This window comes from Moschus berezovskii, chromosome 28 (assembly GCF_049115385.1).
Source record: "Moschus berezovskii isolate FMDL1 chromosome 28, NW_MosBer_1.0, whole genome shotgun sequence".
NCBI classification, from domain to species: domain Eukaryota; kingdom Metazoa; phylum Chordata; class Mammalia; order Artiodactyla; family Moschidae; genus Moschus; species Moschus berezovskii.
In genome coordinates, this window is record NC_142487.1 from 26,074,564 (window position 1) to 26,097,592 (window position 23,029).

Below are 23,029 nucleotides of genomic sequence, written 5' to 3' on the forward strand. Positions count from 1 at the left end.
TCTTACATAAAGGAGGTTTTATTTAAGTTGCTTCACTGCTGATATTGTCATATTCTCTCATCCACAACGACCTAGTGAATAAGCTTAGGTCAGTTCTACCGCAGGTCTCTTGGGGACTTGTTTGCCGACTGGGGAGCAGGGAACAGCAGAGGTCGTCACCTGTGCATTCCTTTCTGGGAGAGGGCAGGTCCGGGATGTGGCAGACAGAGGCCTGCTGCGCTGAGCTGGTTCACTGCCGAGCCTGGCTTGGCGGGGAAACTGCTGCTTCCGGTAGAGCTGGGGTGGCAGGGGCCCACTGAGGACTTGGGTTTTCTGCGCACCCACCGTGAGAGCCGCGGGGGCTCAGCCCGGAGGTGAGCATGAGCATCTATGAGGGCTCCTGGGGCAGAGGGCGCCGTGAACTTGAAGGGGTCGTGTTGAGTGAGGAAGCACGCCAGAAAGCAACAAGGTCGTAGCAGGAGGCTTCATATGAGGTTGTGCCAGCTTCTTGGGGTTGGTGTGGAGGAGAGCGAGGTGTCTGCAAAGCGGCCTCTTCGCCTTTGTGTCGAGGGAAGCAGGACGAGGCAGGCTGTGTCTGGGCAGAGGTTGCTGACGGGACTCAGGGGCTGCTCGTCCAGTGAAGCGGCTCCTGGAGACTGGCTTTCCCTTCTTCTACCTTCAAATGGAAATGTCCAGGTAGATGATGTGGTAGAAAGCATACAGAGGAAGCCCGTTGTCTGAAAGGTGGGCAGACTGAGATGGGGAGGGGTTAATGACCCACAGGTTTGTCCAGCAGGTTCTGAGCACAGTCAGGCCCGGGAGCCCACCTTTCAGGCCTCTGCTTCAGTTGTTTTTCCATTTTCTATCGGTGCCTCTGTGGGAATGTCATTCATCTGTCCACAGGAAACTGCCCTGCAGAGGGTTGGTGATGGTGGTTTAGTTGCTAAATCACGTCCGACTCTTTGCAACCCCATAGACTGTAGACTACGAGGCTCCTCTGTCCTTGGAATCCAGGCAAGAATAGTGGAGTGGGTAGTCATTTCCTTCTCTCGGGGATCTTCCTGACCCAGGTATTGAACCCATGTCTCCAGCTTGGCAGGCGGATTCTTTACCGCTGAGCCATCTGGGAAGCAGAGGGTTAGGTAAAGGAAAATGGACCCAGGCCTGGTAAGACAAAGTAATCACAGCCTCAGGACAGGTCTGCTCGCCGGGAGGTGAGGTGATGCCCTGAGTGGGTGGGTCTGTCTGGGGAAGACACATTCTTGCTCTCATAAAGCACAAATTCTATTGCGGGTGGAGAGGTATTTTCAAATACTGAGATAGACATCCTCTCAGAAGAGCACACAGCCAGTGTCATGAGCAGATGTGAACAGAGCCTAAGCAAATCTGTGAGCACTGAGCTGAGATCAGAGGGGCCAGGAGGGCCATCAGTTTGGACTTTTCTTTTCCAGTATGAGACGCGGTGGTCCGTACAGGCATCGGAATCGGGTCCCCTCGTTACCTCTCTGTCTCGGACCCAAGGCGGCAGGCAGGGTGTGGCATGTGTGTTCCCCTTCAGGTGTTCGTGCGGTTCGCTGGATCATCTGGCTCTGCACGTGATGCGATGCTGGCGTGGAGAGGAGGCCTTTTCTCCGTGTGTATTCCCTCAGCTTTCACGATGCACCTTGTTCACCCCGGTCTGTCTCCTCCAGTTGCTGATGTGCGGCCTTGGAGACGTGGATGTGAACGACTGGCGACAACATTCTATTTACAAGAACGGCTACTGCCCGAACCACCCCGTGATCCAGTGGTTCTGGAAGGTACGTCTGGGGCCCGGGGCCTCTGCTGCCTTCCAGGGTCCACCGCTAGGTTTGGGGCTCTGTCGGTCCGCGGCCCGCTGGGGACGGAAGAGTCCCACTGGGCCAGACGGAGCCCTTCCCGCTGCTTCTGCGACCGTAACGGATGCCTGTCCTCACTTGTCTTGAGTCAGCCGTGCTGTCTTCCTCGGCCACCAACTCAAGTGCTTTTGTTTGAAGAAACCATTGAGTAGGATGACCCTGAAAAGCAGATAGCTGGATTCAAGAATTGGAATGAGTCCCCCAGAGTGTGAATAAGAATGAAAGGCTTCTCAGGACAAATCCATGCTTTGGGGCTGGCTTTTCCAAGATGCCATTTTGGTTTAAAAAACCATTTTCTCAACTTTTTATGGGAATTCCAACAACCATTTTGATGTTTACATCTTTCAATCAGAGATGCAAATGAAATCTGCTTTACTGTCTAAGGGCCAGTGTTTGTATCCTGTTCATTTTAGGAGAGACATGAAATAGTGAACAGGTCTGAAGAAGAGAGTGTAAACTGACTTTGAAAGGACAGTTCCAGAGGGGGAAAAGCACTGGTCATTTACTTACAGAAAGAAGAAATCTATTTGAATTATCTTAATTGCTAAATATCTGTTACTAGTAAGATTTCAAGTGCAGCAGAGAAGTATAGAGAAAAGGAAGAAAGCAGAATCATCAAATCCTACAATCTTAGTCCAGGTCTCACTCAGCTTTGATTTTGGATTTTTTTTTTTTTAATATCAGTTTAAGTGACTTTACCAGTGAAGCCAACTAGATTCCTAGAATAATTCAGATAAGTAAGATACACTGGTATTTCAGAGGCCTAGCCTGGCTTCTGTTTTTCTTTCTTTTTCTAAAATGTTACCTTTAGAGAATTTCTCTACAGTCAGTAACCCTGCCTCATTACCTGGGTTCCCCTGGAGCTGACACTTTTCAAACTGTGTGTGTTTCCGATTGGCTCAAGAGAATCAGGTGTGTTTCCCATTGGCTCAAGAGGATTGGCAAGCCTCACAAACAGAAACATGAGCTCAGTGCCATCTACGAGTTTGCCTTTTTTTTTTTAACCGCTTATTTTTGATCAACGGGCACATGAAGAAAGGGACGTTGTGATCCCTCGGTCTCTGATATTAGAGGCCAGTGTTGTGGCCATTAAACAAAAATGCTTCCCGGCCTTACCCTGTCCGGGTGTAAGACCCGTCTAGGACTTCCGCCACAGTGCACGCAGGATGAAGGTTTGCTGGTCCGCGCTGCACGTCCCATGGTGCGTGCTGACCTCTGCCCCCCGCCCTCCGTCTTCAGGCTGTGCTGCTGATGGACGCCGAGAAGCGCATCCGGTTACTGCAGTTTGTCACGGGGACGTCCCGAGTACCTATGAACGGATTTGCCGAGCTTTATGGTGAGCAGGGTACCTCCCCTCACCCCGTGAGTGTTTACCAGGTATCGGCTGTGGCCCCCAGGCGCCCAGCCGAGTGGGCTTTGCCTGGACCCAGCAGACACGCCACATGAAGGCAAGGGTGCAGCAGCGTGCTGTGTCCTCAGCTGTTTGTGCTGCTGTTGTCACTCAGTCACATCTGACTCTTTGCGACCCCACAGACTGCAGCATGCCAGGCCTCCCTGTCCATCACCAACTCCTGGAGTCTACCCAAACTCAGGTCCATTGAGTCGGTGATGCCATCCAACCACCTCATCCTCTGTCGCCCCCTTCTCCTCCTGCTTGTGTAGTTACCTCTGTAGAAAAGCAGGGGACTGTTTTTACTTTCTATTTTTGTACAGAGAACCATAAGTTTGGTCTTCTCTTTTTCTTTTCTGTTTTTTTTGGTATATCTTCCAAAACAACTAGATTTTGCAGAATCATTCGTGTCGTTGTAAGCTGAACGTTAAACTTACCACACCCCTCCACAAGGCAGAATTCTTCAGTGCTTCCTGTAAATTAAAAAAATCACTTTCTGCTCTGCATATTTGAAGTCACAATATTTCACGTCCTTGCCCGCCCCCCCCCCCCCACGAAGTACTTTTAAATTTAAGCTTGCAGGGCTGGGCTGAAAGGCTGTAGCTTCCACCCGTCCATACGTTGTCGTGTCTGCTGTGTCCTGATGGTGGCGCGAGTCTGGGTCTGAGGTGGTGCAGGAGCGTGGCTGCGCCTGTCTTACACACTGTGACGACACAGCTGCAGGGGGGTCCCCGGGCTCACCCCAGGCACGCCTTCTTTCCTTCAGCCGCTCCTTCGTCGCGCTCTGCTGCCTTGTGCACTCAGCCTTGCGTTTTCTCTTTCGTCTAGGTTCCAATGGTCCTCAGCTGTTTACAATAGAGCAATGGGGAAGTCCTGAAAAACTGCCCAGAGCTCACACGTGGTGAGTGACAGAAAACCACACAGACAGACTTGCTTTTTCAGAACTTGCTGCTGCTGCTGAGTCACTTCAGTCGTGTCCGACTCTGTGTGACCCCATAGATGGCCCGGATAATACTGGGCGAAAGCGCCACAGGCTGTGCTCCTGGCCCGCTGAGCACTGAGTGTGAGATGTTAGTGATGCAGGGGAAAGCGTAGCCGTCACTGGTGCTGATGAAGCTGAGCCATGAGTTGAAAGGGCTGGTGTGTTTGACAATGAAGGGTTAAATCCCCCCTTCCTGCTTCCCCTGAGGCGTTCCTCCTCCAGTCCCCCTCTTTCCTTAAATATTCTGGGAAGCAGAGATTTCACTGTATCATCTCCCTACGTGGCTGTGACAACACCCAGCCTCTGAGTAGACTGAGTTCTTTTTCCAGCCTTAAATTGGTTTAGAACCATGAATGAGATTCCTTGGAGCAACAGGGTCTTTAAAAGACTTTCCATGGCCATCCAGAACCCATGAGTCTCCGGGATTTAGTAATGTGATTGTGACAGAGGGGAGTCCCAGGTCCAGTCAAGGACCCCTGCCCAGGGAGGCTTAGTACAGTGGCGCTCAGAAGGCCTCCAGGGGACGAAGAGGAGGAGGGTCTCCAGGACCCCCGAGGACTTTCCTGAGACCCACAGAGAAGACCTCAGGAGCTCTCAGTCCGACTCCCAGGTCCCCCAGGTTGCTCTCCCCTGCCAAGGCTTTGTTTTCTTGCTCATAGGAAGCAGGTTGGGGGGGATCCTGTAGATGGTCAGCCCCCTAGCCTCCTTCCCCACGAGAAACCTGGGCTGCCGGAGTCACTGGGCCATCCCGCGCTGCCCGGCGCAGCTCGGAGGAAGGTCTCATGCATTTGTGGGAAATGGGCTGTGCAAGGATTTTTTGCTTCTCTTCGATTCCATCACCTTGCTGGAAAGCACGTTTTCCCCGCCGTTTGTACCATTCCGAGAACTCTGAGCAGAATGCATGTGGTCCCTGCCTGTCTGCGCCAGGAGAGCAGGCTGAGTCCTGCTAAAACTGGCCGATCACCGGAACAGTCGGTGTCCCTGACCGTCTGCCTTTATTCTCTGGGGAGAATGTTTTGGTCTTTTGGAGCTTTTATTCCAAACAGTTTCAGAATGCAGTGTGGTTTTCTGGGCTCAGTAGCCTTCATCTGAAAGGCTGCCAGTGCTGAGCTGAGCCCCAGGACAGTCAGGATGGGGACCGAGCTCCCAGACTCAAAGAGGAGTCACAGCGGCGTCACTGGGCTCAGCGTGTCGTGTGGGGCAGGCCCTGCACCTTGACAGCAGTGTCCCTGCGGGTGCTCGGGGAGCTCGCTCATGGTCTGAGCTCACAGGCTCCCGAACCTCAGGACGTGAAGTCAGGTCTGCCCGAGTCAGAATCTCCACACTGACCGCTATAGTTAAGCTGCTGCCACGGGAACGCAGTTCCCTTTCTTTCCAGACTCTTCAAAGACAAGCAAGTAATTGAGCGCTCATCCCACATCCTGCTGTCGACCCACAGGCAGATACCTCGCCACTGAAGGCTCCTTCCATCTCTGAGTCCGTGTGCTGAGCTGCCACTAATACAGTGCCGCCCAGATACGGCCCTGACTCCGTGTCTCTCAGCCGTGGCTGGATGTCGAAACCCTCTCAGTTCAGTTCAGTTGCTCAGGCGTGTATGACTATTTGCGACCCCATGAATCACAGCACTCTAGGCCTCCCTGTCCATCACCAACTCCCAGAGTTCACTCAAACTCACGTGCATCGAGTCAGAGCTCATCCTCCGTCGTCCCCTTCTCCTCCTGCCTCCAATTCCTCCCAGCATCAGGGTCTTTTCCAATGAGTCACCCCTAGAAAGCATTAAATACAAACACTGGCCCTGGGGTCCCACTTGCAAAGGTTTTGACCCAGTTGGTCTAGTATGACCAGGGCTTTGGGATTGCAGAACTGCCCGGGTGGTTGGTGAGAACAGGCAGGGTTCAGAATCACTGCTCATTTTCTGGAAGGACAGAGGCTAACCCCGGGAGGAAGGCAGCCCTGCCAGCTTGCAGCGAAGCCCCACTGCTCCTCGAGTGTCCCAGGAGGAGAGTGTCCGGGGCCTTCTCCCAGGATGTTTGATGAAAATATAAAATACACAATGAAGCTTCAAGATTAAAACCTGATTTCCTAGGAGAGCGAGGGCTTGGTGGAGCTGGCTCTTTCACATATAATTGCAGAGTATCTAACATGAAGCAGCTTCATTCCTTTGTTCTATCAAAGGTCACTGCTTGTATTTTTAAAATTCCTCTTTAAGCAACACAGACCCACCTAAAAATAATCTCCTTCAGCCCACACATCTTCCACACAGCAAGGCTTACCCCCTGAGGGCAAGAAGGTCATACAGCTGGTTGGTGGCCGGCCAGAGCCAGACCGTGTCTCCTGACATCGGAAGTAATGGTAACACTCACTGAGCACTTCCTGTGTTCCAGGCATCGCCCTAACAAGCACTGTGTGTGTTAACCTGTGTCACCGTCACAGCGGTTCTAAGAGGCGGGACCTGTGAGTCCCCTCTTAGCAGTGGAGGAACTGACGCCCCTGGAGCTGACAGCATCCCAAACGTCACCCTTCACACTCCCCAGCTTGCTTCCCTCTCTCTCCTCCTATCATTCCAGTATTTCTCAAGCTTGAATAATCTATAGACCTTCTTTAAAATGGCCACAGACTCTTGAAGCCCCTCAGGATTGCAGGCCCTGGACTGTGAAATACCAGCTTAAAATCAAGAGAACAGCCGCCTCCTTGGAAAAGGCTCTTTTAAGAGTAGCTGCTGAGTGGGGTTCTGTCTTTGTCGCTGGTGAAATGACATTTGAGATCGTTATCACAGGGAAAACCAAACATTGAAAACCTCTTTTCGTCTTAATCTTTCAGGATTCCTGAGTTTCTGAGACCTCTGGTTTGAGGTGTTCTGCTCTGCTGTGTATTTTGATGTTAAAAAATCTCAGAGCTCAGTGTGTCTTATCAGACACTCAGCAGTTGTTAAAGGGTCCACCCTGCTCATGCATCCAGGTCTAGTGCTGCTGACAATCATTGGCTTTAAGACACAGGAAGATGCTCTGCTCATCTTCAGAAACCTGTGCCAGTGCCGAGAGCGTGCAGTTCTAGGCACTGAGGCAGCCTGACCGTATGCGGGCCTTGGAGCCAGCCTGGGGCCAAATCCGGGCTCTGCCACATACTGGGTGATTTGGGGCAAGTTCCCTAATCTCTCTGTGCCTTGGATTCCTCTATAAGTAGGGGTGCGGCATCACCTACCTTACAGGCGGGTGCTAGGATTCGCTGAGGTGATCGAGGAATAGCACCCTGGTGGCTCAGCTGGTGAAGACTCCCCCTGCAACACAGGAGATCCAGGTTCAGTTCTTGGGTGGGGAGGATCCGCTGGAGAAGGGATAGTCTACCCACTCCAGTGTTCTTGGGCTTCCCTCGTGGCTCAGCTGGTAAAGAATCCGCCTGCAATGCAGGAGACCTGGGTTTGATCCCTGGGTTGGGAAGATCCCCTGGAGAAGGGAAAGGCAACCAACTCCAGTATTCTGGCCTGGAGAATTCCATGGACGATATAGTTCATGGGGTCACAAAGAGTCGGACACGACTGAGCAACTTATACTCGCTCACCACTAACAGTGCTGGCGCGTTGCAAATACTCCACAAATGTTAGCTCATGAAAGCATAATGAGCTAAGGTGTGCACGTGTGTGTGCGCGTGCATGCACACACATGTGCAAACAAGCCACGAGCCTGTGTGGCCATCTTCACGACAGAGGCCTGCCAGCAGCCCACCTCCTTGGTCTGTGTCTAGGGTGCTGGGTCCTCGTGTGTGGGGACAGTGGTGGGGACAGTGGTGGCTGCCTGTGGCGCTTGCTGTGTGCCAGAATGTGTGATGGGACCCTCCCAGCACCTGACCCTGCAGCAGTCTCCCCGTTTCACAGAAGAGGCAACAGAGAGGGAAGTGACTCTCCTGAGCTCACACGGCTGGCAGGTGGCGGAGACAGGGTTTGAACTCAGTCCTGTGAACACGTATGATCGTTGTTCACAGAGGCCACGTGTCTGGAGGTCTCACAGTCACCAGGGTGACTTGTACCACCCCAGCCAAGGCCTCCAACTATGTAGGGGCTTTGTGTAAAGGCAGCTCTTCACGCCACACGCCAGTGACTTGCCTGACTCTGGTTAGAGGGCCACTGCACATCGGGGTCCCAGAGCCGCAGGAGCCTGGGTTCCAGTCTCAGGTCTGCGGTGCTGTCAGGGCTGAGGCTGGGACATGGCGACCTGCTGCCCGGCTGCAGGACCTGCATCTGCCAAACGGGGAAACATCACCTGCTCAAGGGGGCTGTGCTGAAAACAGGAGGCACTGCGTGGAGAAGCGCCAACTTCCTGCAATAGCGTCAGATGGGGGAGCACATCAGACAGCCTCCATTTGTCCTGCTGTGGAAAGTCCTTGGGTTTCCAGAGTTTTGAAGCCTCGGCGTGTGCGTTATTTACCTTGCCTCTTCTTTGTCCCTTCCCAACATGGGTTTCTAGGATCCACGTCCGACTGTAGTAGAGCGGTTTCACAGACGATTGGAAAATGCTTTTCTCATCCCCTGCAGGTGTGCGGCGTGGGCAGGGTCATCACTGGATTATATTTTTTTGTGCTGAGGCTTTTACAATCCTCTTGCTCAAACACCAAGTGCCCTCTTAAGCCAGATCGAGGAGACAGAGGTGTAACTCACGGGTAGAAATACTGACTTTTTACCTCTGCTTTGTTGTTACTTTTGCAGCTTTAATCGCCTTGACTTACCTCCATATGAAACCTTTGAAGATTTACGAGAGAAGCTTCTCATGGCTGTGGAAAATGCCCAAGGATTCGAGGGGGTGGATTAAGCGCCCCCTGCCTCGGGGCAGTTGTTCTTCGAGCAAGTCCTGCTTGCACTTTTGCATTTGCCTGACAGACTCTGCAGAGACGCTGGCAGAGAGCAGCACGGCGAGGGGTCCCAGAGCGGAGCCCCTGCCCCCGACTTGCCCACAGCCGACAGGGAGACCCCATCCCGGGTTGCGTTCCTGCATTTCCCACCACCAATTTCCAACTGGCTGATGTGTATACTGATTACATTTCAGGAGGACTTATTCTATTTATGTTGTGCCTCTGTAGGCCAAGCCCTTAATAAATATTTTCCATACTTTATAATGACAGTGAATGGAATTAATCACTCTACAGGTATAGTATTACAACTCATGTTTACTTTTTAAAATGATTTAGACCGATTTGCAGATTTTATTTCACTACAATTAAACTCATGTACTTGGAAAAGTGAGCATATTTTTTTTTGTATTTGAATTTCATATCAGGTTTAATGTCAGTGATGTTTTTATTTTTAAAGTACTTGGAAAGCCCCTCCCCCTACCGGATTAGCTATGGAAGACTGACTTCTGTCCAAAATCCTTCTGCAGACAAATACTCTAACATTAGGCATCATGACAGTTTTTTCAATGCTCAGAATGAAAACTGGATATTACATTTTTTTGTTCAAATTTAGCGTAATAGCTGCAGACTGAGAGAATTGTAACATAGCATGACAAAATTTGTGTTGACTTGAAGGAATCACACCATTATTCCTTAGAAGTAACTGCGTGTGCTGGGGCACATTTGAGGCAGGGTTGGACTGTCACTTCTCGTGAGAGAAGCTGCGTAGCCCTTCCCGGTGCTATACAGCCCTCCTGTTATGTTCTCCTCCTTGCTGTTGTAGTAGAGACACTTGAATGAAACGGCGCCGAGAGATTCAGAACTGTGACAGCAGACCTGCGGAGTCTCCTGTTTGCACGCGTTTGCTCACGGTAGCTGAATGCGCAACTTTTGTTCTAACTGCGCTGGTTCTGAAGGCACTTTATGTACCACGTGGAGGTCATATCTGGTTTTTCTTAATCATCAGCACTGAATGTGATTTCTTCTCTCTGCACACACTGTTCCAGTGCAATATCTGTCAATTGTGAACCTGGCTGCTGGTGTCTACACCCTGGCTGTAGAGCTGAGCCTAGAGACCTGTCCTCACCAAGCGTTTTGTGATTTCTGCTCTACTGCAAAGATTACTAGACACTTAATCTAACTGGGTTTCGTTCCCGATGACCTGTTGCATGCTTCCATACTGTGTTCTGCCCGAGCTGTGTCCGTCGCGTGCTAGATTAAAAGGGCGGAGAGACTTGATTCGACGCCCTGATATCTGGCTCTCCAGCTGACCCTGCTGGGGGTGCAGAGTTCTGCAGGATCCAGGTTCTTGGCCACTCGTGAGTCCTCGTTGCAGAGTTGTGTTTTGAGAGGACGCCTGAGGCAGGGCGAGGGGTCTCGCAAACCCTTCTGTCCTTCTTAACCTGTGTTGTCCTAAACCCCGCAGCGGCCGTCCAGGGAAACTGGACATGTCGCTCGCCAGTCGTAGATGAGACCAGAAGAATTGTGGTTTCAGGGCCTCCATTTAGGATCTTCCAGGTGACTTGTGGGAAGCCACGAATGTTTGTGGCTGAGCTGTTTAAAGGGGCTGCAGAGCCCTTGGCATCTAAAAGAAGATGGAGTTCTACAGAGCTGAGGGTTGTTCCCTTTTCACATTGATTTTTAAAAATCCAATAGTGGTCAGAAAACCTGGATGTTGAGTAATTAGAAAAAAAAATATATTGCTCATTAGTTTTACCTCTTGGTGGGATTTTCTTCCTTCAGTTGATATAACAAGTGTCTTCTCCTCTTAGCCCCTCGGCTTGCTTTTTATGATTCATGTCAAAGCCTGGGAGAGCAGTGTGCTGGGATGGGTTTTGTAAGTGTGTATTTATAGGGAAGAAATCCAACAATCCTTGTCGAAGAACTGGAATTCTTCTGTCATTTCATAAATTCTTAAATCAGAATGTTCACTGAATGCAAATTAGGCAAAGTACTGAAAATACGAAAGAAAACCCACTCCAAGATCATTTCTGTGCCAAAAGCAGATAAGAATTATCAAAACAGACCCCCGTGAATACACGGAAGGCAGAGATTGTGAATGGCAGTTCGGTGCATCTGTCCCTATTATCTGATTTCAGTGACAGCTCTGAAGTGCCGGGTTTAGAGTTTGTTTGGGGGTTTTGGCTTCCTTGCATCCCAGTAAGCTTCCCCCATTCTCAGCAAGTCCCAGTGTTTCGCTCCTTGTCTAAAACGGTCACGTACCTTGTTTTCTCTCGATCCTGACCACCACTGTCCACCCCTTTCACGCTGTAGTCTCAGGAGGCAGTAAGGGAGAGGCACGGCGTGCGGAGCAGAGGGCTCTTCCCACCGCGCTCAGCAGGCCTGGGGGCGGAGGACGGTGTCACTGCCCAGGTCTCTCTAACAGTAACGCCTTCTTAGAAATGACCGGAATCCAGCTTCTCTAGTCCCCTGGAAAAGAGCCGTTACAGGCCATTTTGCCACGAGGTTAAGAAGTCAGTTCCAGAATTTGCATATTGCGTGTGGTTGAGAGGTTTTTAAACATCAGCTAACCCAGTCACCTGTACAAGTCCTGCGTGCTTCTAGTCCCGCCTCTTGTTGGCCTAATGGTGAATCTGGGGAGTCCAGCCTGGGAGGGACTGGCTCCAGGCAGGGTCTGCTCATCCACCTGCCGCCTCTGCGACAGGGAGCCATGAGGCGTGGGTCTCCTGAAACACGTCCCTTTACCTGCCAAGGTGCTTTGGTAGCTCCCACCAGATACTCCTTAAGGCCAGATGACAAAGGCTTCCAGCAACCTGACATGGTTTGTTCCTCCCACATACGGATGCAGGGACAGATCCTGAGAGACTGGTTCGCAAAACATTTGACCCACTCCCTGCATCTCACGCTGTCCAGCGGACAGCAGGGACTGTTGCCGTGTGACCTCGCCAGGTCCACACTGGCTCCCTTGAAAACTAAACTCGTGTGCCGCAAACCACTAATTGTTTCTCACGTGACTCCGCTGTTCTTCTAAGTCTTGTATCTCGCCTCTGAAATGTCAGGATCCATAGAGCGCGCGCCTGGGTTAACCAGTCCTCAAGCCCTCACCCAGCCGTGCGCTGGGCCCCTCTTGCCTCCTCATCCTGGCGGACCCTGGTGTCCCCTCCTGCCCTGCCGGCAGCAGGCGAAGCCGTGCAGGGGCGCCTACCCCGGCCCTGACCCCCAGGAGGTCCTACACTACCTCTGTCTTATTCAGACTTCGGGGTACATCCTGGTCAACTGCCAATTTTAGGTCCGAGATGTGTTTTTTAAAATAATCCTTAATAAACTTCACTTTGTACTTTAGATTTTAAAACTGGGAAGAAAAATGTGATATACTTTGGACCACTTTTTTTTAATTTATCGAAGCCTTAACGAACAGTGTGTATACATTTGCATTCACACGCCCCCGCCCCTGGTCCCCAGAGTGTTTTCAGCACGTCGGAGACAAAGCTGTAGCATTAGGATGTGGGCCTGTATGTTTTATAGGAAAGGAGAGCTTTCTGTTGGCACAGGATCGTCCAAGCAAACCTCATTTAGACCCCTCCCCTTCGTTAGACGTGTACGTGCAGAGCAATGCATGTTTAGGACGCATGTCTTTCCGTCGGCCGGTTTTGTTTGTGCGAGTGACGGTCGAGCCTCACGGCGCTGGTGACGGCCTCCGTGAGCGGCCTTCTTGACGTGTATCAGGGCATCGTCAGCCTCGGGTCCGTGACCTGTGTCCACAGACAGAATCTGCGTTCTTCCAGAAACCACTTTGCCCCTCTCCCTCAGACTGCTTTCACTTGGACTGTCACGGTTTCCCTCGTGTTAACTTCGCGTAACTGCTCCTCCTTCACTGCCATGTGTGTGATATATATGCGAACACCTGCTGTCCAAATACATCTGTGTAATGTGTAGCGTTTACACCGACCTTGAGGAACCTGGTTTCGAAAGAGAGGGAGAGGTTAGTCCCTGCTGCCGTTTTCTCCAAGCTGTGTCCTGAGAATTCTGACCCTCAGAGAACCCAAGGGAGATGATGATAGAATATGCTGTCATTTCTTAATTCAGCATCTATTATCAAACGAAACATGGAAAAAACAGTGACTTTTAAGGTGAAAAGAAATTTCAAGCATTCCAAATGAATTCTCAATGTTTCGTGACTTTTTATTATAACCTCACCTCCTAATACAAAGCCAAGTACTATTTGATACAGTGATTAAAAACCAGACAACTTGGAAATTTTTTAAAAGACATCGTCTGGCTAAATGCTCATTTTCACAATCAGAATAGCTTTAAAATACAGTTAAATTTGATACATGTAGAAAACATTTTGTTGAAGAACAAATTCCTTTTGCTTTTTGTTTTTCTTGAGAGACCTAAAGAGAAATTGTGGATTGTTTTCCTGACTTAACAAAAGAGTAATGTGACAAAATGAAGTCATTGTAAAGACGTGATGCGACTTGTCAAATATTTAATAAAGGATTGTGGAAGCTGGAACTTTTTCTACATCAAGTATTACAGGTTGTCTGTTTTAAAGCTTCTTCATGAATGCATCATCTTAATTGTTTGGGGGGCGATATTCAAATACCTGCAACTTTGTAGATAGTATGCTTATTTCCTTCATCTCCCTAGAAGTTCCACATCTTTTAAAACATCATTAAAGACTTCCCTGAACACATGGGTTGAGCTTAATGGGATGTACCTCTATTCTTATCCATCTTTTATTTAAGAATTAGTGACTTGATGGATTACCCAAGTGGTCATATAAAGTCCATGACGGGAAAAGCATATTTCATCTCTGGTTTTCGTCCAACTCACCCCCAATTTGTGTCCATTAATGAGACTCAGTAGTGAAGCCTAAGATGGTTCTCAGAAAGAAAATCCAGCTCTCGTGTCAATTCCCTGATAAAACAGGTGGACTCCTCAAATTTTGTTCCTTTTTCTTACCTCGTGATGGCCTTAACTTGTCCCCTTAGACTGACAGGAGGTAGCGTCCAAGCAGGACGTAGTTTCGTCCTGGTCTCTTGCTGCTCATCTCTGTCAGAGTAGACCATGTCCTGCTGGACAGACGTCAGTGGACTTCCAAGTTCCTGGAGCCTTCTCCAGCCTCGCGGGAACACACGAGGGAGATTGCGGCGGGTAGAGCCGCCCTGAACTCTGTGTCCATCCTCAGAAGCACACATGATGAGTTCATATGAAGTAGAGGAATAAATCACACATCAGTTACACAGTTGCTGGATTAGTAAACGCTTACCCTGAAGTAAGGGTGACCTAGGCACTCCTGAAACTCAGAAGCCTCCTGGTAAAAGCTGGTGGTAAGCGTGGGCATCCGGGAATTCTCATCACTGTGGCTGGTCCTGGGTACCACATCCAGAGGGTCCCCGGACGTACGAGGGCAGGTTCCACTTCCCACCCCCTTGGTGCAGCCCCATCCAGAAGATGGTGCCTGTCAACCCTGCACTCCCAGAGAACCTGGACTGCGGGGTCTCTGAGTGTTCGTAGGACTTGAACTGGACAGGAGAACAGAACGATAGTGGCTTTTATTGACCCAGACGGACTCCTTTGTCAGAGGATCCCGGCCCCGCCTGGGGGACACCTGCTGGCGGGGACTGAGGAAGTGCAGAACCAAGGTTCCCTTTGTAGCACTGACCGCAGGCCAGCCTGGGGAACAGGTCAAGTGGTCCGATCAGCCTGTCACCTTCCTGCAACCCTGGGCGGTGCCTCCTTCCCTTTCCCAACCAAGCCCAAGTCCATCCTGGCAGCAAGTCAGACTGAGCTTGGCCGGAAAGCAGTGGAGAGGCTGCCCCCTGCCTCCGCACGAGGTGGCGTCTCCCCTCAGCTGGGCCCCGGGAGTGAGGCGCCCTCGACACCCGGGGTTTCCGAGAGCAGGTCAGAGGCTGCTCTCGAGGCCCAGCCCAGCCCCAGCCCCGCGCCCACAGCAGCAGATCCTGGCCCCTCTGCGTCCGCCTGCTGCACTTTATCTTGAAGCCTGAGCTGCCTGTTCTCTCTGAATCCCCTCCTTGGCTGGATGTCCGGCCCACTTACCCCTTCGGTGCCTCTCCACACATCCACAAGGCACCATCGCTTGCAGCTCTGCAGCCTCGTGCCTCGCTGGCTGTAGGAACAGACACAGAGCCTCAGAGAGAGGGACTCGGGGACCTGATGGTAGGAAGGGAGGGCACACGTTTCCTGCCCGAGCCCTTCGGCTCACCTCCCCCAGTGCCCGGGGAAAGCCTGCTCTTCTCTGTGGGAGAAGTTCACCTGCAGACAGGCCCATTTGGAAGGGGTATAGGGTCGTGCGGGAAGGAAACCCCCAGCCTGCACACTGAACATGCTGGAGTGACAGCCGAAAGGCAGGTCTCGCTGTGATTAAAGAGAAATCATACATTCTGGCAACTTCTAAGCAGCCCCGCACCATGGGACTTTTACATACACTTCCCAGAGTGAAGTTACCAGTTTTCAACCCTGTGTGGCCTTGTTCAGACTGAAGAGCAAGACCAGCTAAAGGCAGACCGTTCCGCACTGCTCCATGCCTGGAGCGCACCACTCCTGAATCACACGGCTGCCGAATGCTCGATCCAGAAGGACCTTGGCCGCGTGAGTCCCCAGTTCTTGCCGTCGCTTCCTCCCCACGCGCCCATTGTGGTTGGCCTCACTTGCTGCCCTTGGGAGCGACCCTGCAGAGACCCAGGATGATGGCCATGGGAACCGAAGACCCCCAGGGAGGGGTCGATCAGCTTCTCACACTGCCCCGTGGGCCCCTGGGAGCTGGTGTGACCTCTCTGACGCCGTCTCTTCCCTCCAGCAGCTTGTCTGCCGCAGAGGGACCACTCACCTCCAGCCCCGGGAGAGAGAGGAGGGCCACCGACAGCCCAGCTGGAAACGGGCAGCCGCCCTCAGCCTCTAGACCACCCCTGGCGAGGCCAGGCCCAGGGTCAAGGTCAGATCCTCAGCATCCCGCTTCAGGCAGGAAACGTGGGTTGTCAAGGGAACCTTGCAAACACATCAAGCTGGTCTCATTCTCTTAAACCCCTCACGGTGGAGCAGAGTGCCAGGGAACCCATGGGGGAGCAGAGGACCAGAGCACAAATATGCCAGGGGCAGCCCAGGCAGCCTCTGAGCCGGGCCACCAGGATGGTGTAAAGAGCTACAGTCTGCCTCAAGCAGTATCATCCCAGCCAGGAAGAGGTCGTGGTCAACATCCTCAGGAAACTGTCTCTTGCTGGCAGGGGCCAGAGCCCACCGCCACTCTGGGTGTCCCCACACCCTCCTCAAAATGCAGGAGGAGCCCTCGAGCAGGGTAAGGACCCAGCAGCACTGGGCGCAGAAGCTGTTTGTGGGAATAGCGGCTGCTGCACAATTGTGGGCTTCCGGGGCGGCTCAATGGTGAAGAATCCACCTGCCAAAGCAGGAGACACAGGTTCCACTCCTGACCTGAGAGAATCCCCTGGAGGAGGACACGGCAACGCACTCCAGTGTCCTTACCTGGGGGACCCCAGGGACAGAGGAGCCTGGTGGGCTGCAGTCCAGGGGGTCGCAGAGAGTCAGACACGGCTGAGCACCTAAGCACAGCCACCAGCCCAGTGCGAGCCCTGCTGTCTGCACAGGAAACTCTAGGCTGGGAGGTGAGGGGCTGCTCCCAGACGCCCCTCCAGCCATCCCCTGTCTCAGGACCCTCTGCAGCCCCCGGGCAGGGGGAGGGACAGCCCGTGTAAGGTTGTGCAAGAGGATGAGGACCAGAGGGACAGACCCCCCAGCCGCACAGCCACAGCTAACCGCAAAGGAGGCTGGGAAACGGAGCTCAGGGACAGGCAGCCTTCAGCACCTCTTCGCAGAATGAATCTCCCCTTCGGAGAGAGCCCTTCCTGCCATTTGCCAAGCCTACGATTCCTCTCCTGGGACAGCAGTACTGTTGCTTACCGTAAATCTCAGTCTAATAAGGGAGATACTGTCCCTGCCAACTTACACACGAGGAATCAGACCAGGAGGCCCAGCGTCTTACGGAGGAGAGATCTGAACCCGGGTGGTTTGGCTCAAAGCCTCCCGTCAGCCACTCACTCTGGCCAACCCTCCACCCCCTGCACCAAACCGCCTCTCCGAGGGAAGAGCCCAGACACTCGTTCACACTAAGACACACATGACTGATCACACCAAAGGCACGACCCATTCGAGATGTTTTTACACACTCCAAAGGTGAGGCTTGAATTAAACCAACAGGAGTAAAGGCTGAGCTGATGGCATCTGAGTGAAAGTCACTCAGTCGTGTCCAACTCTTTGCGACCCCTTGGACCCATGGAATTCCCTAGGCCGGAATACTGGAGTGGGTAGCCTTTCCCTTCTCCAGGGCATCTTCGCAGTCCAGGAATTGAACCCAGGTCTCCTGCACTGCAGGCGGTTCTTTACCAGCTGAGCCACCAGGGGAGCCCGCAGCAGACTGAGTGGAAGCGGCTTCTGAGGGCAAAGGCTCTGCTTCAAACCTCAGTGTCCGAGCACCCAGAGGCGCAGTCCGACTCTGCGACCCAGGGCCTGCAGCCCCCAGGCTCCTCTGTCCCTGGGGTTCTCCAGGCAAGAAGACTGGCGTGGGCTGCCATTGCCTTCTCCAGGGGATCTTCCCGACCCAGGGATGGCTCTAAGCCGAGTCTCCTGCATCTTCTGCACTGGCAGGCGGATTCTTCACCCCTGAGCCACCTGGGAAGCCCCACACAAGGAACCCCTACCTGCAAAGACAGCCTGCTCCAGCGGCAGCCCCAGGACCACACTGCCTGTCTGCCCAGGACAGAGCTCTCTCCACCTTTGAAAGCAAGAGCCCTACATTTTCCAGATCCAGGGGCAACACAAACATCCCTTAGTCCAACAGAGATGAGGGGCCCTAGAGACCTGGAGACCAGGGAGCTGGGTTCTCTACCCTCGGGAACTATCTGATGGAGCGCCAGGATGTACATTTTTTAAAAAGTGTTTCTGTTGGATGCTGCTGCTAAGTCACTTCAGTCGTGTCCGACTCTGTGTGACCCCATAGACGGAAGCCCACCAGGCTCCCCCGTCCCTGGGATTCTCCAGGCAAGAACACTGGAGTGGGTTGCCACTTCCTTCTCCAATGTGTGAAAGTGAAAAGTGAAAGCGAAGTCGCTCAGTCGTGTCTGACCCATAGCGACCCCACAGACTGCAGCCCACCAGGCTCCTCCATCCATGGGGTTTTCTAGGCAAGAGTACTGGAGTGGCTTGCCATTGCCTTCTCCGTTCTGTTGGATAAACATAAGCTAATCGCTAAAATCCTTTAATACTATTTGTGGTGGAGAGTTTGGGATTTGTCTTTTGAATTCTAGTTGTTCAGCTCTCTTACAAATTAAAAGAGCGCCTCTGGCACTGGGGTCCTCTCCCCTCCAACCCCCAGCCTCTCCCCACTCTGGCCCGCCTCCGTCTTGCCTCTGTGCGGCCTATATTTACTCAGAAGATCCTTGCTTGTTCATCAGGTGAGGTTATCAGGGGACATGCCCTCCCCATCCCAAGGCGTAGTCAAACAAAAATCAGGCCTTTGAACCCAGAGCTCTGATTAAAAAGTAACAGGCTGGGTATTGGGTCAATAAGAGCAAATATTAGCTGTAGAGCCTGGAGCACCATGGCCTTGGGAAATGCGCTGTTGCTCTTCCTGTGTCACAGCGATGGCCGTCTGTCCTGGAGGTCGGGGACACTTACAGACCCCAGCTACCTGGAGCCAGTCTTTTTGCTCTGCAAGTTGAACATGGAAGCCACCAGCCCTTAAGATGTGCTCCCAGACCACTCCACTGGCCTGGATGGCCGCAGTAGCAAGGCCCATGTCCACTGCTCTCGCCCCCTTGCCCAGCTGCCCGACACGCGGGCCAGCCCGCCTCCAGCCCAGCTCCGATCACACCGCCAGGCTGGTCCCTGTGTCCACGACTTGCCCGTCAGGCCCTGTGTGGTGCTCAGGGCCGTGCAGGGCACCTGGGCAGCAGGACAGGCCTCCAGGGGGTGGCCCCCCAGCACCGCCTCCCCAGTCCTCAGCCTGCACTGGTGTCAACCGCTTCTGCTTCCTTGTCCTGGTTTCCACGACATATTCCTCTCCTGGTCGTTCACTCCTTCTCAAGCTACCCTGCTCAGGCAGGTGTTTCCCAATCCTTCATCCTCCGTCTCTCTCGCTCCTCCCCACCTCCCTGTGGCTTAAAGTCATCACCACCACATGAGCAGTGACCAGATCTGCCTCTACTGCCGACCTCTCCCGGCACCCTCAACCCTTGCCTGCAACACCCCCGGACCTCCTCGTGAGATCCCCTGGTCACTCAGACTCACAGAGCCCCAGGCTAAGCTCCCGCTGCTTCCAGACTTCTATTTCTAGGTGTCTTTAGCATTCTGCTCTAGTGTCTTCCAAGCGTCCACCCTGGGGCTTTAACTGTGACCTTTTGCATGGCCTTGCTCCCCAAGTCCCAAGAGGGAAAATGCTCAGCTTTCCTCTCACTCATCCATCCGTAAACATGCCACCATGTGCCACACGCTTGTAGCAACTAGAAATACAACCATTCAAAACAAAAATCCTTCCCTCCAATAAATATACATTCTAGTGGAGGCTGCCAGTGTCAACTCATGAACATCTAAGCCCCTTACCCAAGCACTCCGGGCCAAGGGTGAGCAGGTCCCTGACTCAGTTTCCCTCCCTGCCCCTCTGTTCCCTCAAACACACGAGCCCCCCATATGCAGCCATTCCAATCCTTCCTTCTTGCCTTTGCTCACACCATTCTCTCTCCTGGGGATGACCTCCCCCATGTCCAAATCTACCTAAAATTCAGAGTCCATCTCAGATGTCCCTTCCTCCAGAGAGCCTTTTCTGATTCCCTCCAACCCAATGAAGTTTCATCTCACTTCTGAAACTACAGCACCCTGCCCCTTTCTGCTTCTTGCTGTGGTTCGTTGTACCCTGAAAGCATAGGTTACATCAGTGCTCTCTGTCCCTTGGCTGCCCAGTAAGGCTGGCTCAAAGGGAACTGGTTAGGTGCCTGGAGAAGCAGGGTGATGCTGCAGTTTCCAGAGTGCTTGGAGGTCATCTGTGGGCTTCAGCTGGGAGGACCCTCACTGTTCCCCACCTTGGTCCACTCCTGAGTAACAATCAAACTGGTCAGGTGAACAAGCATCTTCCACTTCACGACCCTAGCCAGCAACCCCAGACCCAACTGACTGTGAGAAAGTCATCTGGGGCTCCTGGTGAAGGAGCAGGACAGGAGACAAGGGGCGGCCAGCAAAGACACCGAAACTGCAGAAAAGGACCTGCTCGGGGTCACGCTGCCTCGGCCCGGGTGCTTGGGCGCCTGCCGACTTGCTCTGCGGCCTAAAAAAATAGCCTTTTTCACTCTGCCTTGCATCCTTCGCAGGGTTTTCAAGCCTCGCAGGTCAGCAACACTTTAGTTCAAGAGTTGGCGGTTTCCCTGGAGAACTTCAGGTGCCTGAGCCGCACGTGGCTGTCTAAGCAAAGACGCAGGGGCAGATGATTCCGGAAGGCGGCCCAGCCGTGTCCTTTAGGGGCTGGTGCGTGGCGTGGGAGGAGGCCTCTGCATCTGGAAAAGGAAGTGACCCAGCAGAGGTGAGGGAGAGAGAAGCTGCAAACAAGGATTCCATATATATAAATATACCTGTGTAATGGGCTTCCCAGGTGACTCAGTGGGAAAGAATCTGCCTGCCAGCGCAGGAGATGCAGGAGACCCAGGTTTGATCCCTGGCTCAGGAAAATCCCCTGGAGAAGGAAATGGCTACCCACTCCAGTATTCTCGCCTGGAAAATCCCATGGACAGAGGAGGCTCGTGGGCTACAGTCATGGGGTTGCAAAAAGTCAGACACTATTTAGCAACGAAACAACAACGAACCTTATGTGATGCCACCAGTAGAGGGTCGGGTAATACACTGTCAAACCCACTAACGTTTCTACAGCCAAGCATGTGAGTGCACACGCTGCATGGAATAAACAAGCAGGATAAATAGCCTCACGTCACTTCAGGTCAGGTTTGTGCCGTCCGACAAGGTTTTTGTCCCAAATGGGATTGCTCCGCCTTTATAAAAAATGAACTTGAAATGGCAGATAAGGGCTTGTGACTCTGCCCGGAGGTCAGTGTCTGTCAGAAATTCAGGTAAGGATCTACAGATTCAGTGCAAGCTGTGTCAAAATTCCAGTGGCATATTTCATAGAACTAGAACAAATAATTATAAAATGTATAGAGAAACACACCAAAGATCCTGAACAGCCAAAACAATCTTGAGAATGAAGAACCAAGCCGGAAATATCACACTCCCTAATTTCAAACATAAAACTACAGTAACCAAAGCAGTATGGTACTGGCACATACACAGAACAGTGGAACCCACACTTCTATGGGCAGTTAATCTACAGTGAAGGAGGCGAGGTTTTGCAAGAGGAAGAACACGCACCATGGACGCCAGCAAATGGTGTTGGGAAAGTGGACGGCCCACGCGAAGGAATGAAACTAGACCTCTTATGCCACACACGAAAATCACCTCAAAATGGAATGAAGACTTGCTCGGAAGACCTGAAGCCAGAAAAACCCTAGAATGAAACAGGCATTATGCTCTTTGACGTCAGTCTCAGCAATAATTCTCTGGATATGTCTCCTCAGGCAAGGGAAACACGAGCAAAAGCAAACAAATAGGACTAAAGAAAAAAAACGCATCCGCACAGCAAAGGGAGCTATCACACAAAAGAGAGGTGACCCTGAGGGGAGACGAGAGTTTCAAGTTGTGTATCTGACCAGGGGTGAATATCCAAAGTATGTAAAGAAATCACGCAACTCACCAAATCCCACACAATCCAATTTTTAAAACGGGCAGAGGGTCTGAATGCACATTTCTCCACAGAAGACACGCACACGAAACACTCAGCACCAGTAATCATTCAGTCAGCTCAGTCGTGTCCGACTCTGCGACCCCATGAATCACAGCACGCCAGGCCTCCCTGTCCATCACCAACTCCCGGAGTTCACTCAAACTCATGTCCACAGAGTCGGTGATGCCATCCAGCCATCTCACTCTCTGTCGTCCCCTTCTCCTCCCGCCCCCAATCCCTCCCAGCATCAGAGTCTTTTCCAGTGAGTCAACTTGTCGCATGAGGTGGCCAAAGTTTGGGAAAATGCAAATCAGAACTGCAACAGGGTATCACCTTAGACTGGTTAGAATGGCTTTTATCGAAAAGATAAAAAGCAGCAAGTGTTGGAGAAGATATAGAGAAACGGGGACCCTTGTACTCTGTTGGAATTGTAAACTGGTGTGGCCACTTTGGAAACAGTATGGAGATTCCTCCAACGGCTAAGAATAGCCTTCCATCCACCTATCCGCTTCTAAGTATTTATCCAAAGAATTTGAACACACTAATTCAAAAAGATGCTTGTGCCTCTGTGCTCCCTGCAGCTTTATTTACAATAGCCAAGATATGGAACAGACCTAGACGTTCACTGATGGGTGGATGAATAAAGAAAACCTGGCATATACATACAATGGAATATTATTCAGCCATGAAAAGTGAGATCTTGCCATCTGTAATCATGTGGAGGGAACTTGAGAGTATTATGCTAAATAAAATACCCTAGGATTTCACTCATATGTGGAATCTAAAACAAGCACAAAAAAACATGAACAAAATAAAAAACCCTTATAGATAAGAAGAAAGATTAGTGGTCACCAGAGGGACAGAGGACTAGGGGATCGGAAACAGGGGTGAAGGGTGTCAATTGCATGGTGGTGGGTGGCAACCAGACTTCTGAGACTGATACTGCGTAAGGTATAGATGTCAAACTACAATGCTATACACATTAAAAAAAAAAAAGACTTTTTCTGGAAGAGCGATCACTTGAACTGAAACTCAAAAGATCAGCTGGTGCAGAGGGAGACCTTATTAGCGCCCACCAGACACGCCACCTGCAGAGCCTCGAG

The 23,029-nt window shown here is 51.9% G+C and overlaps 2 protein-coding genes across 31 annotated transcripts in view; one reads left to right on the top strand and one right to left on the bottom strand.

The window, feature by feature from the left end:
- NEDD4L (NEDD4 like E3 ubiquitin protein ligase) overlaps positions 1-9,334 on the top strand; it is a 368,536-nt gene extending 359,202 nt beyond the window's left edge. For 8 of the 15 annotated variants that reach the window (XM_088833450.1, XM_088833451.1, XM_088833448.1 and 5 more), the window contains 3 exons: positions 1,671-1,778; positions 3,096-3,192; positions 8,928-9,334. In XM_088833450.1, the coding sequence (XP_088689576.1) occupies positions 1,671-1,778; positions 3,096-3,192; positions 8,928-9,241 (519 nt within the window). In that variant the 3' untranslated portion in view covers positions 9,242-9,334. Of the gene's footprint in view, positions 1-1,670; positions 1,779-3,095; positions 3,193-4,074; positions 4,148-8,927 lie in introns of all 15 variants that reach the window. The other 7 variants (XM_088833453.1, XM_088833454.1, XM_088833452.1 and 4 more) reach the window with 1 other exon arrangement.
- LOC129549880 (uncharacterized) lies at positions 1-21,671 on the bottom strand. Of its 16 annotated transcripts, XR_016036711.1 has the most exons (10): positions 21,515-21,670; positions 20,363-20,649; positions 15,924-16,081; positions 15,134-15,203; positions 14,036-14,256; positions 13,020-13,159; positions 7,430-11,539; positions 5,904-5,994; positions 2,973-3,165; positions 1-2,015 (listed from the first exon to the last, which is right to left on the bottom strand). XR_016036711.1 is itself a non-coding variant. In XM_088833455.1 (8 exons), exons 2-5 carry the CDS (start codon positions 20,455-20,457, stop codon positions 12,942-12,944), a joined length of 474 nt encoding a protein of 157 aa, XP_088689581.1. In that variant the 5' UTR covers positions 20,458-20,649; positions 21,515-21,670; the 3' UTR covers positions 1-2,015; positions 2,973-3,165; positions 5,904-5,994; positions 7,430-12,941. The 16 variants fall into 16 exon arrangements, 1 of the variants encoding a protein (XP_088689581.1); XR_016036706.1 differs by having other exon boundaries at positions 14,036-15,203; XR_016036709.1 differs by having other exon boundaries at positions 15,134-16,081.
- Positions 21,672-23,029: the final 1,358 nt, after the last annotated feature.

Excerpts from the sequence above, each read along its gene's own strand:
- LOC129549880 (XM_088833455.1), bottom strand. The coding sequence starts at position 20,457 with ATGCAAGGCAGAGTGAAAAAGGCTATTTTTTTAGGCCGCAGAGCAAGT. Across the intron at positions 15,204-20,362 it reads GGCAGCGTGACCCCGAGCAG|CCAGCGAGGCACGAGGCTGC; the intron begins GTCCTTTTCTGC and ends CTGTTCCTACAG. Across the intron at positions 13,030-14,035 it reads CAAGTTAAGGCCATCACGAG|GTTCCTCAAGGTCGGTGTAA; the intron begins GTAAGAAAAAGG and ends TTTCGAAACCAG.